The 23,660-nt window shown below is 36.9% G+C and overlaps 2 protein-coding genes across 2 annotated transcripts; both read right to left on the reverse strand.

The window, feature by feature from the left end:
- Positions 1-508: 508 nt before the first annotated feature.
- On the reverse strand, positions 509-14,554 carry LOC110277005 (uncharacterized). The gene is made up of 5 exons (XM_052255244.1): positions 13,905-14,554; positions 12,933-13,656; positions 5,057-10,923; positions 2,213-3,714; positions 509-1,118 (listed from the first exon to the last, which is right to left on the reverse strand). The coding sequence occupies exons 1-5, from the start codon at positions 14,240-14,242 to the stop codon at positions 823-825; spliced, it is 8,727 nt and encodes a 2,908-aa protein (XP_052111204.1). The 5' UTR covers positions 14,243-14,554; the 3' UTR covers positions 509-822.
- Positions 14,555-19,031: 4,477 nt separating this feature from the next.
- LOC107471791 (geraniol 8-hydroxylase-like) lies at positions 19,032-20,980 on the reverse strand. The gene is made up of 2 exons (XM_016091285.3): positions 20,010-20,980; positions 19,032-19,770 (listed from the first exon to the last, which is right to left on the reverse strand). The coding sequence occupies exons 1-2, from the start codon at positions 20,892-20,894 to the stop codon at positions 19,171-19,173; spliced, it is 1,485 nt and encodes a 494-aa protein (XP_015946771.1). The 5' UTR covers positions 20,895-20,980; the 3' UTR covers positions 19,032-19,170.
- Between the last annotated feature and the right edge of the window lie 2,680 nt (positions 20,981-23,660).

Genomic DNA, 23,660 nt, shown 5'->3' on the forward strand with positions numbered 1-23,660 from the left:
GGGATAATTATGTGCTTGTGAAACAAATCATTCGTCCAAGGAAGAAATAAAGAAGTGCAACATAACTGCTAATATAAACTCCAGAAAGGGACTAAACAGCAGTTCTTTTAAGTGACAAAATCTAAAAACCACAAATAAAACATCAATGAAAGGAACTAAATTCTAGAACCATTTGCCCCTACCTTTAGCATCAAGTAACAACTCAAATGATTGTGTCAAAAATCTTTTACGTAATAGGCTCAATTTGATTATCATTAACAAACTGGGTCCAATTTAGGATTTCATTATTTCAACTTTATTTATCAAAATAACTTTGAGAAATATTTGGATTATATGATTAAGATGTTCTGAATCCAAAACAAACTAATCCATACACAATAGGTGGTTAACTTTTAAACTTAAAACAATTTGGCCAAAATTATAGTTTATGAGAGATAATGACAAGAATTTCTTGTGAATTGTAAGTTTCTTAACATTAACTAGGACAAACTGTGGAACATTGATATATATGGGCAAAGAGGTATAGAATGAAAGAAAACGACTAAAATGAACTATCACCATTGGAGTTTTATCCTCTCCCCATTCTAAGAATGATTGAACTATATTGCCCTAATATTACCAATTTCCTAATTGTACTGAAGACGTACATGTTTTAAATAATCAGATGATATTGGCACCATAGTATCCTCAGAACCAACAATATCACACCTAGATAACAACATAGAGTACTTAAAGATGAAAATGTCATGTTGCAAGAAGTAACACCATAAAAAACAACAAATCAAGCTGAGAATGGAGTAACTAAAACTAATTTACATGAATTTAGATGAAGAACATGCCGCATAGTAGCATACCTATCAAAGAAAACATCTTTGCTGAAGGGGCATTAGTTGAAGGTGCAGCAAGTACCATACCATGAGGATCAAACATGTAAAAGTAGCCACCAGAAATGACTGAGAGAAGGTCACATATAGAATAGCAGCAAACTAGTCCTAAACCATAGTTTAGTGTGTTCCCCCGTATTCTCCATGGAGGATGGAGCTGGAAATTGCTAAATTCCTCTCTACTCAAGCAGGCACCTTCGAAGATCGCTATCAGAGCAGGACCTTGGTATTCACCTGAACAAAATTCCATGTTAAGAGCAATTAGGAAAGTTATCATAAACAGAATGCAGCATCATCATTTCACAGGCAAGAAACAGATCAACTTTGAAAAGACATTAGCTGATATACAACTTCGATTCAACCAGAAGGGCATAATGAGCTTGTTGACACTCTGCATAATTGATGTTTGAAACTTTTGTGCTTTCTAAGAAAAGGACACCAGTGTACAATGCTGTTCCCATTGTACATTTAGGAATAAAAAATGTTGCAAAATCATACCCGCTTAGGTGAAGAAGCAATTTTTGTGACTACAGTTAGTAGCCACTAAGTTAAAAAGTAGCAACCTCCCTGTTTTATGAGGACTGGAAACATATTAAACACTTGATGCATTAAGTGTTTAATGGTCACATATGGAGAAGGCCAAGGTTGAAGCAGCTTAGAAGGCTCAACAGGAAATGTGAACTTAAAAGGCTGTGGCCTGCTATCTCCCAAATGTAGGGAGTTTGAGACAATCACTTATCTATGAACCCATCCAAATGGCTGCACTCTTGTGGGGCAGTGCTTCATTGATTCCTTTCTTTCCCTTTTTTCTTTTTTAAAAAAAAAAATCATGTAATTTTTTTCATTTTGACACAATGTTCTGTTTTTGCATTTTCATGTGGTTGACTTTTTAATGAACACTTAGTTTGGAATCTCTATCTTTTAAGTGTTGGGGGTACACCTTACAACCTTAGATTGTCACTGTGAAGTATCTGGTTGGAGCATAACTCTTATTTCAAACAAGCTTATTTTATGGGATAGACAGTTGGCCTCTGATGTAAACTGGTAATCTTTTAGACAAAGTCCCCTCTCAGATGCGTTGAGAGATTGGAAAGCTATGTTTTCTTTTTTTTTTTTTTTTTTTTTTTCAAAAATAACAACTATGTGAGCCAGCCCATATTCTACTTATGGGATCTTCTTGTTGGTTTAGAATTTGTGAGGAAACAAAAAAATAAATTGATATCTGCATTCCTGTTGAAAGAATTGCATACATATCCAAAAAAAATTGCATATACATCTACCTTGGAAGAAATATGGAAAGTTAATTGAAAAATAAATAAGAACATTACCTAAATTGTGCTGCAGCAAAGACTGACGAGGATGTTCCCTTTTATCATAAATCAGGTGCAATCTCTTTGCATTGCAGCAATCTGCCAACTCAAGGAGGTCAAACAACAAAAACTCAGTGCTCCCATACAGGGCCAAAAGATCATTTACTTTATTATAGTCCATGCAGGGTAGATCTTTAGTCATATCTTCATTGACTAAAGAGAGGCAACGAACTGACTGTACACCCAGCCTGTCTGCCAAATCATTGCTGATACTTGGATGTACAAAGTGTCTGCCAATAAGAGAACTGTTTTCCAGCCAAGGTGCGTCATTATACACAAGATCTCCTGCTGGCATCAGAATTCCAAAAGTATCAGGAATCAGCAAGGGCCCATCAACAGGCTCAACAAGTGGCTTCTCCAGGCAACATTCTGCTATGGCTTCAAGGACACAACAGACAAAATTTAGCTGATCCATTGAAAGAGGAAGTCGTTGCACATCATTCTGCAACCTTTGTAATACATGAATATAATCGGTAATACCAAAACTCAATCTGACTCCTAACTTTAGCAACAATTCTTTATACTCTGTGAGTTCAGATGGAACAACATATAAATAAGGAGTAAATTTTACAGGGGAATCAAATGCAAGTGCATTTGGTGATACAAAATCATCACCAATCCAGACCCATGAAACACCACTTAATCCTGCTTTCAGTTCATTGAACTTATCGCTGCTAATATATTCTTGCAATTTTGAATAAAGGCAAGGTATTTCCTTTTGTAACTGAGCATCAAAACCAGGATCCAGCAATGAATTCATCTTAAGCTGCTTATAGGACTCAGATAGCTCAATTAACTGTCTTGATAAAACTGCAATTTCTGGCCAATCCATCCACCCAAGTTTAGTTTGTAGATATGTCATGTCACATTCACCGTCTAATATGTGCATTGAGGACGACACTATCCACATTTGTGATATAGGCCTCACAATCATGGGGGGTGCAATTTGGTTATTGGATTTCAACCATGGAAGTCCCCTAACAGGTGGATCAGAAATTACTGGACACCAAGAGATTTGCTTCAGTTCAGACCAAAATTCCTCCTCTGCCATATCATCAGTTAAGCTGCTTACAAAAGAATCAACATCTGTTGGGGAGTTCACATCCTCTTTAGGAAAGCCTTCATATACAACAGTACCATCAATTATACTGCTGCTTCTCACAACCATGGCAACCTGTTGATCACCATTATAACTTTCACCTTTATTTGAGAGCCTACGGGCTAGTTTAGCCAAAAAAACCAGTAACACTCTACCATGGTTGGAGGCTTCAATAGCCCCGGAATCATGCAACATGCCAACTGATCTAGCGCAATCAAGCAAACCAGTAAATCCCAGAGTTGTCCTAAGTCCAAGGGTAACTAAAGTATCTAAAATTTCAGGGTCTGAAAATTTGTCAGAGGGGAAAAAAGCATCCCCATGCAGCATCTTTTTAAGCTGAGGAACACGAGGATCATAAAGCCTGCAATAACAATCTAATCAGCAATTCAAAACAAAATCACTTCTAAGCAACTAAAGTATTTGTCATGCAATTCAGGATGAAATATAATATCTGATACAATTACAGTACATTTTTCTATTAAGTAATGGATCTATAACCCATTCTTGTTGAGTCCAACTCCAAGTCTCCAACGTGAGCTTAAACATACATTGTTATCAAAGCAGGACTATTTCCCATAAAATTTAACCTGCATATCACAGATATACCTTGAATTGTAGACCATAACCCACTCTCGTTAATAACAGTAACTGAAATCAGTAATATGCCTGTGTTTGCTGAGAGAATTATAGTTCACAAGCAATTACATGTAAGGGAGAATAGCAGCATGTTCAAAGGGTAAAAAGCAGAATGGTTTCATTTATGAGCTTCAGGATGTAGTGGATTTTTAATAGTGAGTATAAGTCAGATACCAAGAATCTGCAAGGAAACTGAAAAAGATGAAGTGTGCAAAAATTGATTGTACACCAAATATTGTATATGCAAGAGACAACTAACACCATAAAGTAATCCATAAAATGGAAAATACATCTCAAGTCTCAGCAACTATGGAAGGTCAGAAAAAAATAATAATAAATAAAAAAAACTTGTAGATATCTAAGATGTTTTTCTACCATAATTTTTATGATTAAAATACTCAAAATGTAATAAACCATCAATTATTCCAAGAAATAAAATAAGATCTATCAAATAAATAAAGAATTTAAACAAGATCTAAATAATAATAATAATAATAATAATAATAATAATAATAATAATAATAATAAAATCTACCGAAGCAACTGTGTCAAACCATCAACATATAAATTCATCTGAATAATTTCAACTATGGTTTTTCTTGACCTTCTTCTACATCTACCTATTAGACTAACATGTTCTACTATCCTTACTAGAGTTTTCACTGCCATTTCACACACATGACCAAACCACCAATGATAAGACTTTACCATCATTTCAAAAAGGGTCAAATCCCAACATTTCCAATAAATTCTTCGTAATTCTATCTTGTCTACTATCCATTTTTCCAATGTAACATTCTCATCTCTATAACATTAAGGGCTTTTCTTCTTGTTTTCCTTTTTATATTTTCAGTCTCACTAATTTAATTGTAAATATGATTAACAACATTACGGGTGAGAGAGATAAAGATACGTTACATTGCAAATTTGCATAATATTATTCCTTCAAAATAACTGTGGCACACTGGCAATAATTGCATTCAGAAGTAAAATCACATAAGTCATTTATATAATAAATGAAAACATCTTTAAGATTTATTTTCACAGAGAAAAACTTCTAAAATTACCTAGACGGTTGTTGCCAAGTTCCATTAGCTGCCATCACAAATGGTATGGTTGGAAGTGAAGATTTGAGAGAGGTATCCTCTTTAATTAAAAGCTGCACATCATGCAGAATAACTGAAATGACTTCTTGCTTCAAAAGGAACTCTGACATGTGATTGATTATGTGATCTTTGTAGAATTCCACCTTTGTTGGTTCTTTTATCTTTAAATACCTTCTCATAATGATCCTTTCTGTTTCTGATTCAGTTCTTATGAAGCTATCATTTAAAAGATCTTCACGAACACCAGTGGGACCAAGCCATTTCACAGGGTTACACAAATTTACTAGTTTCCTGCTTTTGTATGACTCAAATATAGGGAGGTGTTTGATGGTATCAACATGTGTGTTATCAATTTGCTCTTCAGAGAACCATTTTGACTGGAGAACAAAACTCCGCAGTTCATGTAGTTCCCCTTCAGATGCATCTTTGAAAATCCCCTCAATATTCTGCGGGTCTCCAGCAACAGCCATGAACACATTCAATACACCCCTTGCGGTTGATGGCTGGACAAAATGTTCCAGTTTTGGATGATCTAACTGCAGGTCATTTCTCAAAAATAAACATCCAACCTTCAACAACAAAGAATACATCTTTTCACTCCATCCATCATTTTTTATCACATTTGAATTTGGTAGTAACTGCATCAAGTATTCATCTCCAACAGGCAATATAGGCCACTTAGAGAACATTAAAAGATCATCACAATATGATTTCAGATAATTCCATAGTAGTTGCAACCATTCTAAACTGGGTTGGCCATGAATACCAGGAGTCCAGCTTACTTGTCCAGCATGTTGCCACTCTCCAGGCAGTATTTTCACCAGAAGCTTCTCAAGTAACTGGCATGACAAGAAAGAAATATTTGTACCATCTGTTTGGGCAATGTAGCAAAGTTTTCTATGAACCTCTTCTGGAATAACGCAATCTATAAGCTGATGTGGAATCGAATCCTTGAGAAGGCCGTACTCATCACCACGTGCAATGTAAACTCTTTCTCCAACACCCTTCTTATCAACTGATGTAAAGGAACCATCTGCGAGTGGTAACAACGGCAAGCCCAACAGACTATCGCACTGCATGTTTTCTTGCAAGTCATGTAAGCAATACTCAAGGGACAAAATCATTGCAACCCTGTCCTTGAACTCACGCTTCCTTTTGATCAACAAAATCCTTAACAGCTTTGGTGTTAGAAAATGCAACGATGGACAGATCTCCTTAAACCTTTCTACAAGTGATTGCGGAAGCGAAATGACAGGCAAAGAAGCACTCGCCAATGCTTTAATAAGTTCTGCTGCCTTAAGGAAAGAAAAATCTGGAAATATAGCATGTTTGGTTGAGATCCATTGACCACCTCTAGCTTCTGTATATAATACACAAAGATTGAATTCAGCAATAAATTGGTAAAGTTTCCGCACTACGGATGCCCAAGGTTCTAACCCTAATGTTGTTGGCCACAATGAGAAGAACAAATTGCAAGGGCCAATCTCTGATGCTACCTTCTCAAGTAAACGACCATAGGCAGGGGCAACAACATTTTCAAGGAGGTAAATATTCCACTCTGAGCGTTTTCTTCCAACCCCAGTCATATCAGAACCAAACCAGATATCCCTGCGATTCGATGATAGTTCAAAATATGCATTTACATGTGCAGGAAGACCAGTAGTTATGGGTAAAGGTAAAAAGCAGAATGCACGACCTTCAAAATTTTCTGGTAGATGCATTGGCAAATTGGCAGCTTGTAATAGATCAGGAAAAACCAGACAACGATCCTGCCCCCCAGAACTATCAGCCAGGTCATCACCAAACTTAACAGTTTTCAAATATACAGCAACACATGCCCAGGGAATAAAATTCTGACTCTGACCATTGGATGCTTCAGAGGTTCCCAAATTTCTGTCAATAGAGCTTAGCTTCTTCAGAAATTGAACTCTATTCATTCTAATGTGCTTCTCCTCCTTGAAAAAGTTAAACATATCCTGGGCTTCACTAGCTCTGATTTCAGGCTCACCGACACAGGTTCTGCGTACACGGTGCAGTAGGTGCATTTCATGCCCTGTGCCTTCTTTCACAAAAATAGAAATAGATTTCACATTACGCAGAAAAAGTAATGTTTCAGAAACAACCTCAGAAAAAGCAGCAAAGAGAGATCTGACATCTTCAGGTGTATAAACTTCCTTTTTAATTTGGCTGCGAGAGGCAACACCTGCAGTTCTAAGAGGGAACCGAAACAGAGTACCTGGAAATGGGTGTTGCAAATCACAGCCAAAATGTAGCAATGAAGAAAATTGATCGGGAAATTGCTCCAAAATCTGCCTCCCCACAAACTTAATTCGTAAACCAGGGTGGGAAGGAGATATTCCAGGCAAATTACAGGCATGAGGGTCAAACATTACAATATTTTCTCCAGAAACAAACATGGGAATGTCCGTAAAGTGGTAGACACAATTAAATCCTAGTCCAAATCTTCCAATTGCAAAAGCCTTCTCAAGTTTACTCTCTTGGCCAATACGAGAAATGGCATAAAGATCTTGTGGACTAAAAACAGAGTCATTGAAACAATATAAAGCAGGACCTTGCCAGTCAGCCATTTCTGGAGAAAGAATAGAAGAAGTCCCGTATTGAGACTTATCCAAAAGAAATATTACTTCAGAAGCACCTGCATCTTCTGCATTTTGTACCATCTCAAAGAGAGTCCCAGGTCCATCAGCATACATTTCAAGTATGTGCTTAAGCCTTGTTGTCAAAGCTTCATGCTGTCCAAAAGCCTCAGCAGCTCCGGACAAACCAAAATTCACTGAGTCTGCACTCTCGGCCAGTAACATCCTACGAAGAGACCGAACACCAAGTTTTTCTGCTACATCATTAGATATGTTTCCATGCACAAATTTTTGAACTGTTCTCTTTGCATTCCAATTTACAGTCGCTGCATTGCCAAAAGAACCATTCGGATCTTCTGAACTTAGCAACCAGGGTGCATCATTAAAGACCAAGTCATCGGCAAGAAACAGTCTACCTGATATATCTGGTAGATATACCTTGACATTCTGTTCATGAAGATAGACTTCAGCTAGCTGGTGAACTATTAGAGTGACTGCCCGAATCTCATTTGGGTCAAGCGGAGATGATCCTTTCTTTACTGCCATCCTAGCAAGGATATTGGCATAGTCAGCATGTTGCAAGCATTCCCGGATACCAAGTTTTAGAAACAGATTTTTGAAAACTGCCAAGTCAACTGGAATAACACGAATATACGGAGCCAAATGGAGAGGACCATCAAGGACTACCTCGTCAGAGGTTGCAAATCCATCTCCCACCCATATCCACCGACAGCCTTCAAGAACAGCTTTAACAATCTCAATCTCATCCGATGATATCATTCCTGTCAAAATTGAGTATATCCTCGGCATTGCCAGGGCTAATTCCTGCCTAAGTACTTGATCAGTCACAATCTCATTATTCTTTCCAAGCTCAAGTAGTTGAGCAGCAATTACACCACCTCCTGGTGGAGACATCCATCCCAGGTTATATGACAAAGCTGTGGAAGAGCATTCGCCATCCAATATCCGCATGCTAGCCGAGACTAGCCACAAATCACTTAGTGGCCTCACAACTTTTGGAGGAGCAACTACAGATGATGTAACCGGCCATGGTAATGAGCCAAATGGGGCAGAAACTAAAACTGGGCACCAAGAAATCAACCTAAGATCATTCCAGAACTTTTCAAGATCAGATTTTGGGGTGCGCGACCTAAAGGCAGTTGCTGCTCGTGACAACATTCGGTTAACTGCTCGTTTATCATCAACTTGATCAGGAAACCATTTCAATGCATTAACTTCTAGGTATGAGAAAAGCACTTTCCCTCTCAAATATGCCTTTTGTTGATCCCCATGCATCAAATGCTCTATACACCGGGCACTTTCTAAAACTGTATCTGGAGAGACAGAAGTTCTGAGCCCCAGGCTGCGCAGAATATCAAGTGTTTCAGACTCCTGGAAAGCACCAGAAGGGAAACTATCAGAGTCTTCTAGTAATGCATATAGTTCTTCATTCCTTGGATCATACAAGACTGAGGGACGCTTAAGAGCACCGGTGAGTGTTGGGATAAATTCCAAATTTCTCAGAGAGTCTCTGATTGATATGTCCTCAAGAGATAAAAGTGCCAAATTTTGCAGAACAGATAACATTATGCTATCACGGACCTCAGCTTCCAATTCCCCAATTCTGTTAAACACGTGCTGCTTGTAAAATAGTGCTTTCCCCATTCTCTCAACTCCAAAATACCTTGACAGAATATCCTCTTCAATATGTGGGGATCTGACAATGAACTCTGCACCCAGAATAAACTCTGGCACATCCAATGGTGATAAGTACTTACGAGGATTTTCTAGGTCAGAGAAAAGGGAATCTTGAGCAGACTCTCTGTTGTAGACTTCGAATATATGTAACCTCTTGCAAAACCTTATGCTAACTTCATCCACAGAGCGTCCAACATACCATTTAGGATCTAAAAGAAACCTGCAGAGCTCATTTCGCTCTTCAGCAATCAGGTTATCCAGTGAAACTTGCACAATGTCATTATTTGAAACTGCATTAGAAATTGATTCCAAAACACCCGATGCACTTCCGTTGCATATATAACTAGATAAATCCAGATATTCAACTACATAACTTGAATTCAATATATCACATCCAATTTTGACAAGGATATTCTGCAGTGTATCAGACAGATTGCTTCCACTGATAATTTTCCGTTGTTCAGAAGGTCTTAACAAATGTCCAGATGTGGATGGTAAAATTGGCCAATCACTAAACAATGGTAATTTTTTACTCTGCTTTCCTAGATACTGCCAAAATAGCAAAAACCATGACGATGTTGGCTTTTGACAGAGTTTAGGATCCCATAACACTTTACTTTTATATTTCCAGTCAGCTGGCATAAATGCAGGGAATAACTGAGCAAAATGGTGAATGCTACAAAGGGAAATATTGGTCTTTGAGGACTTTGCAATAGCAGAGAGTCTGGTCAATATATCGGGAGGAATGGCTCTATCAATTACTCTACCTGAAACTGGCTCCATTAGTTTATATTCTAATTCATCGCATACAAGATAAGAAATTCCTTTCGATGCTTCCGAAAATGCGGCAAAATCACCATTTGCTAAAGGAAGTAAGGGCAAGTTGCACATCTCTTTACCAACATCATCGTCAACCAAGTCCTCTATGCAATATTCCAACAATAGAAGCTTGTCTGGTTTGCTCAAGTTAAATGTTTCACATTGCCTAAGATATTCGCGTACTTTACTAGGAGTAACCACCATGCTGGAATTATATTCTAAAAGCATGTCAAACAATGAGTTAGGCAAATGCACAACTGGCATTCCTATTTGAATCAGAGCCAAACCTAGGTCCTTGCTTTTAGTGAATTTTTCATCATGAAGAAAAGCTTCACTTGGTGTCACCCATCTTCCTCCATCAATATCTGAATGTATAACGGGAGCATTGCCAATGTTTTTGTATATTTGTTGAACCAAAATGCTCCATGGTTCGTCAAAAGAACCAGTAGGCCATAAAGAATAGTACATTTCTGTAGGCCCTAGTAAATCTGTCAAACCAAGCAGCATACGGATAAAAGTGGGAGCCACAACATCTTCCAGAAGAAGCCTATTCCAGGTAGAACGAACTCTTCCGCCTCTATCCATGTCATCCCCATACCAAATGCCACGACGGTTTGATGAGACTTCAAAGAATCCATTGATATGTACACTAAGCCCCGTTCTAACAGGCAATGGAAGGAAACAGAATGCACGACCAGTTCTGAGAGCATTTTTCTGTAAAATATAATGCAATATGAGGCATTGACCATAGAGGTATATTTAAAAAGACATTCAAAAAAAGCATGTGGAGATTTTGATTGCACCACAATTATCTTTCACCAAAACTTGGTGAACATTTTATGCCAACAATTTTTATTTCATAAATCAGATGCAAGAGAAGAATGATTGCTTAGTCAGGACCCTCCTAGTGCCACCTTGAAGACCCAGACAAGACTTCAATTTTCACTTCTCCAATGCAACACATTGTTCAAGCTACAGATAAGGTTTAGTTTCCTAGCATAAGGTATCAGAAAGAGATATATGCACTTCAGTTACAGCAACAGAAAATAGGGGTGTCAAGCAACAGTCAGCAGGTAACAGCCAGAAGGGATAGATCAAACAAAAATACCAATTTCAATACCAAAAGTGAAGCACAAGCCTACAATGGAAAGGAATTAGCCATATATAAGAAGTTTGCGAATATAATGGCCAGTTTGTTTTAAGGTTTCTGTTTTCATTTATAGCGTTTTATTTTTTTAATCTTTTGTAAAGAAAACAAAAAGCTAAAACAATGAAAGGGATAAGATTTGACTTTTTGTTTTTATTTTGTTTTCTTTGTTGTTCCTATTTCATATTTTCTTTAACAGAATCTTAAAAATAGAAAAGACTGGGGAAAAAAAATTAAAAAAAGGGCCATGAGCAACCATTCATTTGCCTCTACCGAGGCACCCAACATCTTAAGCTTTTGAAAGAGATCATTCTCAATTTGATCTACAAATTTACCCTTGCTAGCCTCATTCTTCTTAAAATAATAAGTTGAATTTCAGCACAAAGACAGTGCACCTATGTATTGTAAGCACTGCAACCTGAAGGGCTCTTGCATGAGAGGGCATATGAAGATATAAAATCATCAATTTCAAATATATAAAGTGGGTACAATATCCTACAAGCAAAAAGTAAGGAAGAGAGCAAAAATCTAAAAACAGAAATGTCTCAAATATTAGGGAAGAGCTCAAATCTCGTTTGCTCTACCAAGCATACACCTCTTGTTTGAACAGCACCATCAGCGCATTATTGAGATGAAGAAAAATACATTTTAAAAACATTCAATTCAATAATATTAAGAGAATGAACATGTATTCAAGATTATAGTATTCCTCTATTACTTAGACCCAAAAGTGACAGCAACCCTTGCACTGCTCTACAAAACCCCTTGGAATTGTTAGACTAAACAGTCATGTATGCCTATAAGGAAAAAAAAAGCTGCAATAAAATCAATTGCTGCACTGGACAAACAACAAAGGCAGCAAAATGAGGAACTACTTTCAACTGTATTCGGATTCACGACACAGATGGAAGCTAATCCTACGCATGCTGCTAGAACCAAAAGCAAAATCCAAAAGCATGGTGACTGTTAGATATAAAAGTTATTCATATAACTGCCAAATTAACCGTTAGAAGAGATGGTTCATGACATGATATCAAAATCCATACTATCAATAACATTAACACACAAATGGTTGTTCAATTACAAAAATGTTATGCTCCAAATGTCCAATCCTATGTGTGATAAGGGATGTGAATTCCCACATTGCTGAAGATTTAAGAATATAGTCAAGATTTAGTTTTAGATAATTCATGCATCCCTACTCCCCCAAGCTAAACTTTTTACGGTGGAGATAGGCCCACAAGATTAAGAGTAATAACCTGAATTATGTATCACAATGCATATTTTCTAACAAGCAAGTTCTAAGAAATAGGAGTAGACATTTGGCATCCATTTGGTGTAAAGCTCATGATCTTTATAGAGGAGTTTCCCTCTTAGACATGTATAGAGCTTGGAAAGGTATGCTTCATACATATCACATATTTTGATTTTTTTTTCACTTGTATGGAGGACCTCACATCCTCTTACTTGTATCCTTTTTTTCTTAATAAACAAATAACATGACTAATGTGCATATGTGCAGAGAAGAGAGAGAGAGCAGGAGCAACAATGAAAGATAATAAGATATGCAAATTACATTCAGTGAATTATCAGAAATGCATGCCGCAATTGATGCCCATGGCAGCAAGTGAATGTCATACTCTTTGGATGCAGTAGAAGCAAAAGAGCCAATCCTGCTTGATTTTGGGGACATGGTTTGCACCACATAAAATCTCTCAGTTTGCCTCTCAGTTTCAACTCCTCTTAGTGACTCACTTAAGAAGTTCAATGAGAATGCATCAACTTCATTACTGGTGTTTGAAACTTTGGATAATCTGAGCAGTGCCTGCCGGTGCCACACTAAGTCATTTGTCACTGAACTAACAGAACATGAATGAATTTTCTTGGGTTCAGGTTCTCCAGTATCCCATACATATATTTCAATGCGCAGTACACTCTTTAGAAAGAGAAGAGTCAATATTCCTTCTTCAAAGAGCTGATCAAACATGGATGAAATGTCTTTGGGTGTATATGCTTGCCTTGAGAGCTTACTACTGGCAGCCTGGTCTGCATTCCTCAAAGGAAAACGGAACAAAGTTCCGGCAAAAGGACGCTGCATGTCACACCCAAAACCACAATAGGGGAAGAACTGGTCCTCATATAAGGAGAGCACGGATGAACTGGTGAAGTCAATCCGCTTCCCAGGATTTGCCGCCGAAACTTTTGGAAGATAAACACCCTGAGGATCAAATAGCACCACATATTTGCCACTCACAAAGGAAGGAAGATCTGTCAAATGGTAAACTGAGTTGAATCCAACCCTGGAAAACAGCATGAGAACAAGAATGAAGCCAAAAACTATGAACACCAGTGATACATGAAGTAAAACCACACTCATTATCTCAGATTCGGCCATGCATTATTGCGTACAGTAAAGTTCCAACTACAGCAACTTCACAGATATCAACACAACACAACAAAAAAAAGAGCAGAAAATCACTAAAGGCAAACAAATTCAGCTCAAGGAATCAAAACGAAGCAGAAGAGAAGAGAGGCGAAGTTAGTATACCCGAAGCGGCCGGTCTTCCAGGCCTGGCCGTGCTTGCTGCTGCCTCCAATCTTGGAGATGCTGACGAAATCCTCCTCGGTGAAAACGGCGTCGTTATAGGCGAGGAGGGCGGGGCCCTGCCACTGGGCGAGGGTGTCGGAGAGAAGTGAGTCGCGGCAGTGGGAGCGGCAGTCGAGGCAAAGGGAGACGGTAGTGGCGCCAGCATCGTCGGCGTTCTGGATTAGCTCCTTGAGGACGGTGGTTCCCTCGGGGTAGTTCACAAGCACCTCCCTGATTCGGCGCGTGAGGTCCACCGTCTGACCGAAGTCTTCTAGAAAGATGGAATCAGAAGACGTCATTGCGAGAATCAAATCGGTGGAGTTTGAAAGGAAGGGAGCTGGGTTGGTTGGTTGGTTCTATGGGTTTCGAATTCGATTGTACATTGAATTACGAATGTGACTGTAGTGAGAATTTGCTTTGATCTTTTCTTAATTTTCAAGTTATTGTTTCTGTGGTGAGACAGAAGAAGTGGTTGAAGGGGAGGAAGAAGAGTTGGGTTTCGGGGTGTGAATGATCTACCGTCTTCCCATCATGAAGGAGCCAAACAGCATCAAGCGTGTTGAACTCATCATATAAGAATCTTTTCAAAAATATAGTCAATAAATATTATATTACACGTCTGTCTAAGATACATAATAAATGAACACAATCTTTCTTTACTTAGGTTAATATAAGTGTTTTTTATTTTTTTCTATTTGAGATATCTTGCCTTATAAACATTAAAAATGCTATTCGTATAAACATAGATATTGCTCGAAATCAACTAATCTTCCTACTCTCTGGTTTGGAAAGACGCATGAGCCATCAGCAGAAACATATCTCATCACTTCCTCCATATTCAATGCAAACCGTTAGAAACAAAATATTTTTCCAATGGATTTTATTTGATTTTAAATCAATTGAAATGAATTAAATTGGAAATAAATTATTGTATTTAGAATTAATTTGATTTAAAAATGATATAATTATCCAATTTTATAGTTTTATTTTTAATTTATCACGTCAATTTTTTTTACCACTAATGATTAGAACTTTTTTATTTAAATTAAATAAATATCAAAATTACATAAATACATAAAATATGAGACATTTACAAAAAAAAGTATAGAAAGATGATGAGTTTAGTGAACAATATGAATAATAGAATTAAAAAAAATCAAATGGTAATTAATTTAATTAATTTCTAATAATTTCAAATTTTGAATTTTTTAAAAATAAGGATTTGCAAATGGTGCAGTTAAGTATACAGTTATCTCCCTTCTCTGCGTGTGATTTTCGTTCTGTAGAACCTTTTTCTCGTCCATTCTCTTCCCATCTCTTCGGTTCGACGCCGCCAAAAACACCAGCCGCCACCGCCCAAAACACTAGTCGACGCCGCGCAGCTCTCCATGAACGTTCGAGCAGGCACTCCCTTCGACTTCTATATTAATACTTATAATATAAAAGGATTAATCGTAGAAATTAGTCGTATAAATAGAATAGTATTGAATAGTATTCAATTTGAGAAGAGAATCTTTATAGAGAATTTCGAATAGATTCGAAATTTAATAGATTAATAAAATCTATAAATCTGAATATATTACTCCTATTGAATATTCAAATTCATTTTTCTATTACTATTTTTTTTATTTTGTGATTTTATTCTATAAATTTAATTATATTAAATTGATAGATTTTGAAAGTTGAATTCAATTTCTATTTTGAGATTTGTTTTTAAGTTTTACAATATACCATAACAATATACCCTCCCTATATATAAATATAAGATGATATAAATATTAAGTATAGAAGATTTTTCCAATAGAAAAAAAAGTTTGACCCCCTATAATGTCTTAGTTTTCTTTATTTTTATTTGGGGGCTTATATATTCCATTTTTTTAATGTGCCTCACAATTCGAAAGAATTCGTGGGGAGGGGTCATTTCAGTTCATTTTTCTATAACAATTCGAAAGTTTGACCCCCCTCCCTCGCGCAGCCCACCAACACGTCGGCCATGCAAGCTCCACCGTAGACCGCCGCCTCCCGTTGCGTCGTTCGTGCGCCGTCCTTCCTCCCACCTATTTGATTCCTCCTCCTCTTCCATCTCTGGCCGCTACGCGTTCGGGTTCGAAGCCCACGGAGCAAATTCGCAACCTCGCCTAGCCGAAGTTGTCGTTGCGTGGCTGCTCCATCGCTGGATCTCCTCTAATGCTTCCATGCGTCGACGTCGACGCTCTCCACCCCGCAAATGTGCTCGATATTCAATTCACTAGGTATATAGATGGTTATTTAATTCTTAATTGGATGGTTATTTTGTTTGATTCAGTTAAAGTATATACAATTAACAAATGTTGGATGGTCATTTCACTAGGTAATCGGGTGATTATTTTAACAGCTACGTGAATGGTTGTTTGATGACAATCCCGTGACGATGATGGGAGAGAGGGTACATGGGGTGGACGATAATGGCCAGTGAGGGAGCTTCTAACAGTCGGAGAGGTGAGATGATTGATGAGGGTGGGGGTGGCAGACGGTCTGGGGAGAAGAGGGTGTTTAGTTCAATTCCTTCGGTAAATTAGAGTTGGAATGGTTAATTTTTTGAAATAACTATGTGGGTTTCTTTTTTTATATTGGGCCAAATTCAAAACCTATTGTTCACATTGTTAAGATTTTTCATTGTCTCTCTAACAGAGTTATTATAAAAATATGTACTCATACACATCTTGGATGCTGAGGGCCATATTAAAATTGAGCATGTCTCAATACCTCGTACTATGATTGGGCGACGCCGAGACATATCTTGGGTGTACCTAAGATATACGTTACCATAAAGATCAGAGACTGAACACTCGAGATATGTGAAAACTAAGAAATGGATCTCAGCACCCGAGATAGATACAACTTCTTAATTGGAGTCTCAGCATTCGAGATATAGTCAAGGGTAATTTGGGTCTCAGCACCCGTGATATGTGTATTATGGTTTAGGTGTCTTTATACCCAAGATATGCTGGAGAATAACTCTATTTATAGAGCTTATTCCTCAACCATCTCTCACAATTCACATATCAATATTTTTTCCCTCTTCTTTCCGTTTTGTTCAGATGGAGAATAATCAATTCTTTTTTGTTGTAATTTATCCCAATGGGATAGTCAAACACAGCGATGAAGGAGTAATTTTCGAGTCTGATAAAACTGTCATGTTGCGCACCAACTAGCTTGATACCTTACATGCGCTAAAGACGGTCATGCTGAGTAATATGGAGGGAATATGTACCAAGGAGATTGGACAGGTTGCATATATATTTCTGTACGTATTTACGAACGATGGATTTACTAATAAGTCATTTTGGATTGATGGGGATCAGCATGTGAGGATAATGTTTGACGTACATGCACGACTAATGCCACAACATGTGATGGAGTTGTATGCTGCGGTCCGTGACGTGGTTGTTGGTGGTGGTCATCTCCTTTAAGTCCTGAAGTTGTCCCATTGGAGACCACACCGATCCACTACGCCTAGCCTCATGATAGTGTCGACGAGTACGACAGTGAGGGCGATTCAACTTATGTTGCTGGATCTGGGTCGTCTAGTGATACTACTTTCGCTGATGAGTATGTGCTGGAGACTCCCACCGGCGATGTTGGTCGGCTTCTCCTGCCTCCCTCTTTGGCCATTCCTCAATTATCATAAGTTCCTAGTCATTATCTCACTTTGAATTTAAACACAATGCAGCCGAACGATCTTTTGAAAGCCGATGACTGGGAGGATTACAATATGGATGGTGGGGTAGAATTTCGAGTTGGCTATAGGTTCAGGAATTGTGATGTAATTCTAATGACGGTGAAGAACTATTGTATTCGATGAAATGTGGAGTACAGAGTTTTAGAGTCAGATAGACTTAAATACCACTGTCATTACAAGCAAATCACCAACAGTTATCCATGAATTCTTCATGTGGCACTACGCCAGAACTTGAATTATTGGTAATGCTACGATTTATTTTATATGCATTAAAGTCTATTACGTTAATTTTGTGTTTTACTAAATGTTGACATCCACAAATAATTTGTAAGGAGATGCGTAAGTTTGATGGAGCACACACCTCTTTGACACCAATCATGCCTCAAGATCATGATCAACTACTAAATAGTAGTTTAATTTGCAAGTGCTAAAAATGATTTATTTAGAAAAGAAGATAAAAAAGAATAGTAGAGAATAATAGCAGACATCAATTGTGAACCTTAGTTATTTATCATTCTCAAAAAATTTCTCTCAATCTGCATCTTTATCATCCCTACCATCTATCATAATTCTAAGTCTAAAGCTAAAATTTCAGTCTCTTCAATATTTTTAAGAATTTAATTAATTTTTCTTTAAAATAAAAAAAATTAGTAAATATTATTTTATATCCATATTTATCTTGAATCAAATAGAATATTTGAGTTATGTATATTTTATACTAAATATAAGATACACTTTATATCAAATATAATACATAAATTTAATTTATTCTTAATATCTATTTCTCTTCCAAATACAACTTTATAATATATTATTTTGATTACAAGTACTACAACATAGATAAAAACCATAACCATAGATATATAATCATACCTGAATAGATTACATTTAAAAAATCGTGACCTAAAGTAATAAATAATAATCATAAAATATATGGTCACGTTTTTTATGCCATAATCATAAATAAAAAATATACATTTAAAATTATTCAATGATGTTACATTCTTAATTCTAAATCATAAATTATATATTTAAACATTAAATTGATTAATATTAATTAAGCAAAAGTTGGTTATTTATATTTTTTATTTAATTAGTATTTTGTTATTTAAAAGGGATAAATAGTAAAGTGAAACAATAATATATCCTTTGAAATAAATAATTTTGTTAATGATATAAAGTTGCTTTATATATATAAATATATATACCAAGTCATTGGTTTACCGGCTTCATGTTGAATAGAATAACCTCAGAAAATGAAAGGATGATTGATGGATTAATTAGTGGTTAATACAGAAAATAGCTATAACATTATAATATTAACGATCACTAATCAAATAAAAATACATTATATTTTTAAATTATTCATTTAAATCTTAATAATATTAGAATAATTATTCGTACACCTAATAAAATAAATATCTGATATATTTATTATTCACATTATTTAATATTTTTATTATCTACCTATACTATTTTATAAAAAAAAAAAAGTGAGTTGCCAAACTAAGCAACTAATTGGAGGGGAATAACACGCACAGGTTGAGCCTTCTCCAAAGTAAGACCAAACTTTTCATCCATGTCAATATCCTCAGCTTCAAGCTTCCAATCAAAACAGTTGATAAACAAACCCAACATCAAGAACAACATCCTCATGGCCAACGGCAAACCGGGGCATATCCTTCTTCCAGCACCAAACGGCGTGAGCTCGAAATTGCGGCCTCTGAAGTCGATCTGGGATCCTAAGAAGCGCTCAGGCGAGAACACATGCGGATTTTCCCACACGTTTGGATCCCTTCCAATAGCCCAGACGTTAACAAGAACTTGTGCCCCCTTTTGCACCGTGTATCCCTGGATCTCAACATCCATTTCTGCTTCGCGAGGGAGCAGCAGGGGAACTGCCGGGTGCTTTCGGAGTGTTTCTTTTATTACTGCCTGCAAGTATGGCAGTCTTGCCATGTCTGATTCTTCCACTACCTTACCTTTTCCAACTATTTCCTCTACTTCTGACTTCGCCTTTGACATCACCTTTGGATTCTGCAGTAACTCTGCCATCGCCCATTCCACTGTAGATGTTATTGTGTCTGTTCCAGCCAGAAACAAGTCCTATACTAGCACAATAATGCAATCAATTACAAGTGTATCTCTGAAAAGAAAAATGGTAATCCGAGGATGAGAAAGATTCCAGAGCCATCACTTTTATTAAAATCTAGTTAGCATTTAACTATTAAGAAAAGAACGTGTAATTTCACACCATTAGATATAATTTCATACCATTAAAAATACTAATGATGGTTAATTGATGGCTACAACTCACAAAATGTGCTCGTGTGAAGATAGCATACCAGCGAGAGACGCTCAATCTTGTCCTTATACATGTCTTGAGCATTCTCATTGTGGAGCATGAGATCCAATACATCATTCCTGGGACAGTAACCACCGTCACTCCGGAGGCGCAACCTCTCACGAACCAACCCTTTAAAGATTTCCAGCAGCCTCCCAAAGTAATTGCCCGTCCGCCTCCTTATGCCCAGGGGGTCCACCGCCTTCAGCAGCGGAAAACAATCCGCCACGTTGGGCCTCCCAACCTCTTTCATTATGTTGGTCACGAGCTGCTTGAACTCCCCCGCCACGTCGGACGACCTAACAAGGTCCTGAGAGTAGAAGGTGTTGGACAACAAGTTGATTGTGGTCATGAAAGCGAGCCTACCAATATCCACTACTTCGCCTCTAGAGCTGCTGTCTTGAACGTCCGCCAAAAGTTGTCTTATCTTTCTTTGCCTCAGCTCTTGGCTGGCATCCAGGTTCTTGCTGGAGAAGATCAAGTTGTTGCATATCTTTCTCAGGTCTCGCCAGCGTGGCGAAACCGGCATAAACGGGATGCTGTAAGCGTCGTGGCCGGCGCCTTTCATTGCATCTGGCATCTTCCGGTTCGAAAGGTGCTGGTCGTGGATTTGGAGGGCTGACTTGGCTGTTTCGGCGGAGGACATGACGACGGTGGTTACTTGGCCTAGCTGGAGGCGCATGATTGGGCCGTGGATGGTGGCGAGTGTGGCGAGAGTTTGGTGTGGCTTATTGCCGAGCTGAAGGAGGTTTCCGAAGATGGGGATGCCCTTGGGTGCTGGTGGAAGCTTGTGTTTTGATGGTTTGGTGGAAAGGGAACGACCAATGAGATGGACGACGGTTGCGGTTAACAGGAACAGGAGTACGGAACTCATCACTGCGTCCATGTTATTCTACCCAGATCTGTATGTTTGAGATAGACAGAAAGAAAGAAAGAGCTGGAGTGGTGAGGAATTGAGGACCATTCCATTAATTGTGGGGGTTCGAATGCAACAATTAATAAATGTAAAGTTTGGCTGTTTTCTGATAATTTTTTACCAAACATTTTCATTTATATTATTTTTATTTGAAAGTGATAAATAAGACATACACATTACATTATTAAACATTTTTGTATAAAATATTTTGACATGAGAAATGTTTTTGTATAAATTAATTTTACTGTGATAGTCCTCGAATACAAATTAAAATAATTATTGAAAATTTCACCCCTTCAAATATAAGTTTAATTTGTATGAGTTTTGATAAGAATCTTGTTTCTTATTACTCCATATGATGTTGATGATAATTAATGTCAGAAATGATAGTTTGCGTTGACAGAGATATGATAAAGATGGAAGAATCAAACACTTGAGAGGTTCTCTCGACAAACCAGCAGCATATTTTATGATTTATAGTCATCAATTAGTTATTAATAGTATTTTTAATAATGTGAAATTTCATCTAATAATAGATAATTATTTATTTTTCTTTTATTAACTAAATGTTGGCCAAAATTTAATAAAAGTGTTTGGTAGACTTTCACTATCTTTTTTATTGTTTATGTCTGTTCTATGTGCTCTACCGTTTTGGTGGTTGTGCTGAGCTTTTTCTTGTGTTAAAATTCAATAACTCAACTTCTGGAACACATGGCTTCCTTAGAAATCTGTTGAGACTCGTACACTACAGAAGCACGTGTGATTAAACAAACAATAATTATGTGCACTTGCAGTTTTTAATTCTTATATACTAGTTAGTCAACTTTTTTGGAGTCTAGATAGCAACACTAAAATTAATTAAAAGTATGAATTGTTTTTATTACAACAAGTAGTTATTACAGGCATGAATGGGATAAAAAGAATCAACTAAAAATCTCTTAGTCTAGGTAGAAATTGTTTTTTGCCCTGACTGAACTATTTGTCATTTTTTGTCTCTTTAGCATTCCTGTAAATATATATATGTTAAATTGTTAACTATTGAAAAGTGCCACCTATATATCTTTGCTCTGTCATAATTTCCTGAGCTTACTAACCTTTGGAGTGAATCAAGATGACGAAAATGTATAAAGTAAGATAATCTATATGATATGATGTTGGAAATTTAAATCAAGCTTATCTACTAACATACACAAACATAACCTCGTTACTTTTTCTTTCATACATTTGACACATACTTTAAAACAAAAGAAGTTCTCTTTTCTAATTTCTAATTCAAAACATTTTCTTTCGTTGATATTACTAGCACACACGTACAAAACATAAAGGAAGAGGCTTTCCGTCAACTCATCAATTCAATTTCATATTGCACTCACAACGCACCAATCTCTATACTAGATACATTCTCCAGTAAAAAAGAAGTGAAAAGTCTCAACATGATTCACTTCACATTCGGTACAACTTCACTTGAAGAACAAAATCATATGCAAGCCGGTATTTGTGGGTAAAAGTTAAAGGACTGATTTAATTGGTAGCTTTTAAATAAAGGTAGAAACTCACGTGGACTTATATTTATTATATTCATGTGAAATTGTTGGTTAAAAATTGATAGATAATAATTTAATTAAATATGTTAGATTATCTAACGGTTTTCGACTAATAATTTCACATGAAAACAAATGTATGTGAGTTTTCATCTTAAATAAATGGGGTTAAGTATGATTTTAGTCTCTATCGTAGACACCAAAAATTTATTTCGTCTTCGATCTTTTTTTTTGTTACAAAATAGTTTTGAAGATTTCAGTTTGTTTTAAAATCATCATTTTTACCAAATTTTTTATTTTTATTACCATTTTATCTCTAACTAAAAAAATTATAAAATAAAATAAAGAAAAAAGAAAGAAAGAGAATCGGGGAGAGAAAGAGAATCGGAGGGGGAAAATGAGAGGGGGGCGGGAAGAAAGAGAGTCGGGGTGGGAAAGGTAGCGCCGCCACCTGTGATGGAGGGTGGAGATTCTCCATGTCGCCGTCATCCCTGCTCCTTTCTTCCTCAGCACACACTCACGTCGCTGCCACCACCGCATTGCCATTCTCGTCGCAATTTGCGGCGTCGCCACCACTGCCGCAGTCCTTTCCACGCGATTTGCCACTACCACCGCAACTCTCCTCCCCTCGCGATTCGCAGTTCACCGCCGTAACTCCTCCTCTCCCACCACCGCCACAACCCTTTTTTCTTTAATTTTTCTGTTTTTGCTTCTGCTTCTGGTGTTGCTTTTGTTGTTGCTCTTATTTCATTATCCATTATTATTGTTGGTGTTGTTCTTCTAGGTATTGTTTTATTGTTGTTGTTGTTTTACTGTATTCTACTTTTGTTTCTGTTTCTGCTTCTGTCTGTTTCTATTTCTGTTTTTATATTTTGCAGAAAAAAAGGGAAAGGTATTTTTGTCCAAAGAACAATTTTAAAACAAACTAAAATCTTTGGAACCATTTTGTAGTGAAAAAAAGATCGAAGACAAAAAAAATTTTCAACCTATACCTTAAGATAAAAATCGTACTTAACCCTAAATAAATGTCTAGCAAATTAACGTAAATCCTAATTTTAAAACCTACAGAATATCTAAAAGGCTACAATTTATACCAGCAAAATTTTGATTCTCTCAACTATCTATTTTTAGATTACCGTAACAACCTTTTCAACTAACAAATTTAATTTATAGCACCCTACTAAACTACAAGAGT

The sequence above is a fragment of the Arachis duranensis genome, chromosome 10 (assembly GCF_000817695.3).
Source record: "Arachis duranensis cultivar V14167 chromosome 10, aradu.V14167.gnm2.J7QH, whole genome shotgun sequence".
Taxonomy (NCBI): Eukaryota; Viridiplantae; Streptophyta; class Magnoliopsida; order Fabales; family Fabaceae; genus Arachis; species Arachis duranensis.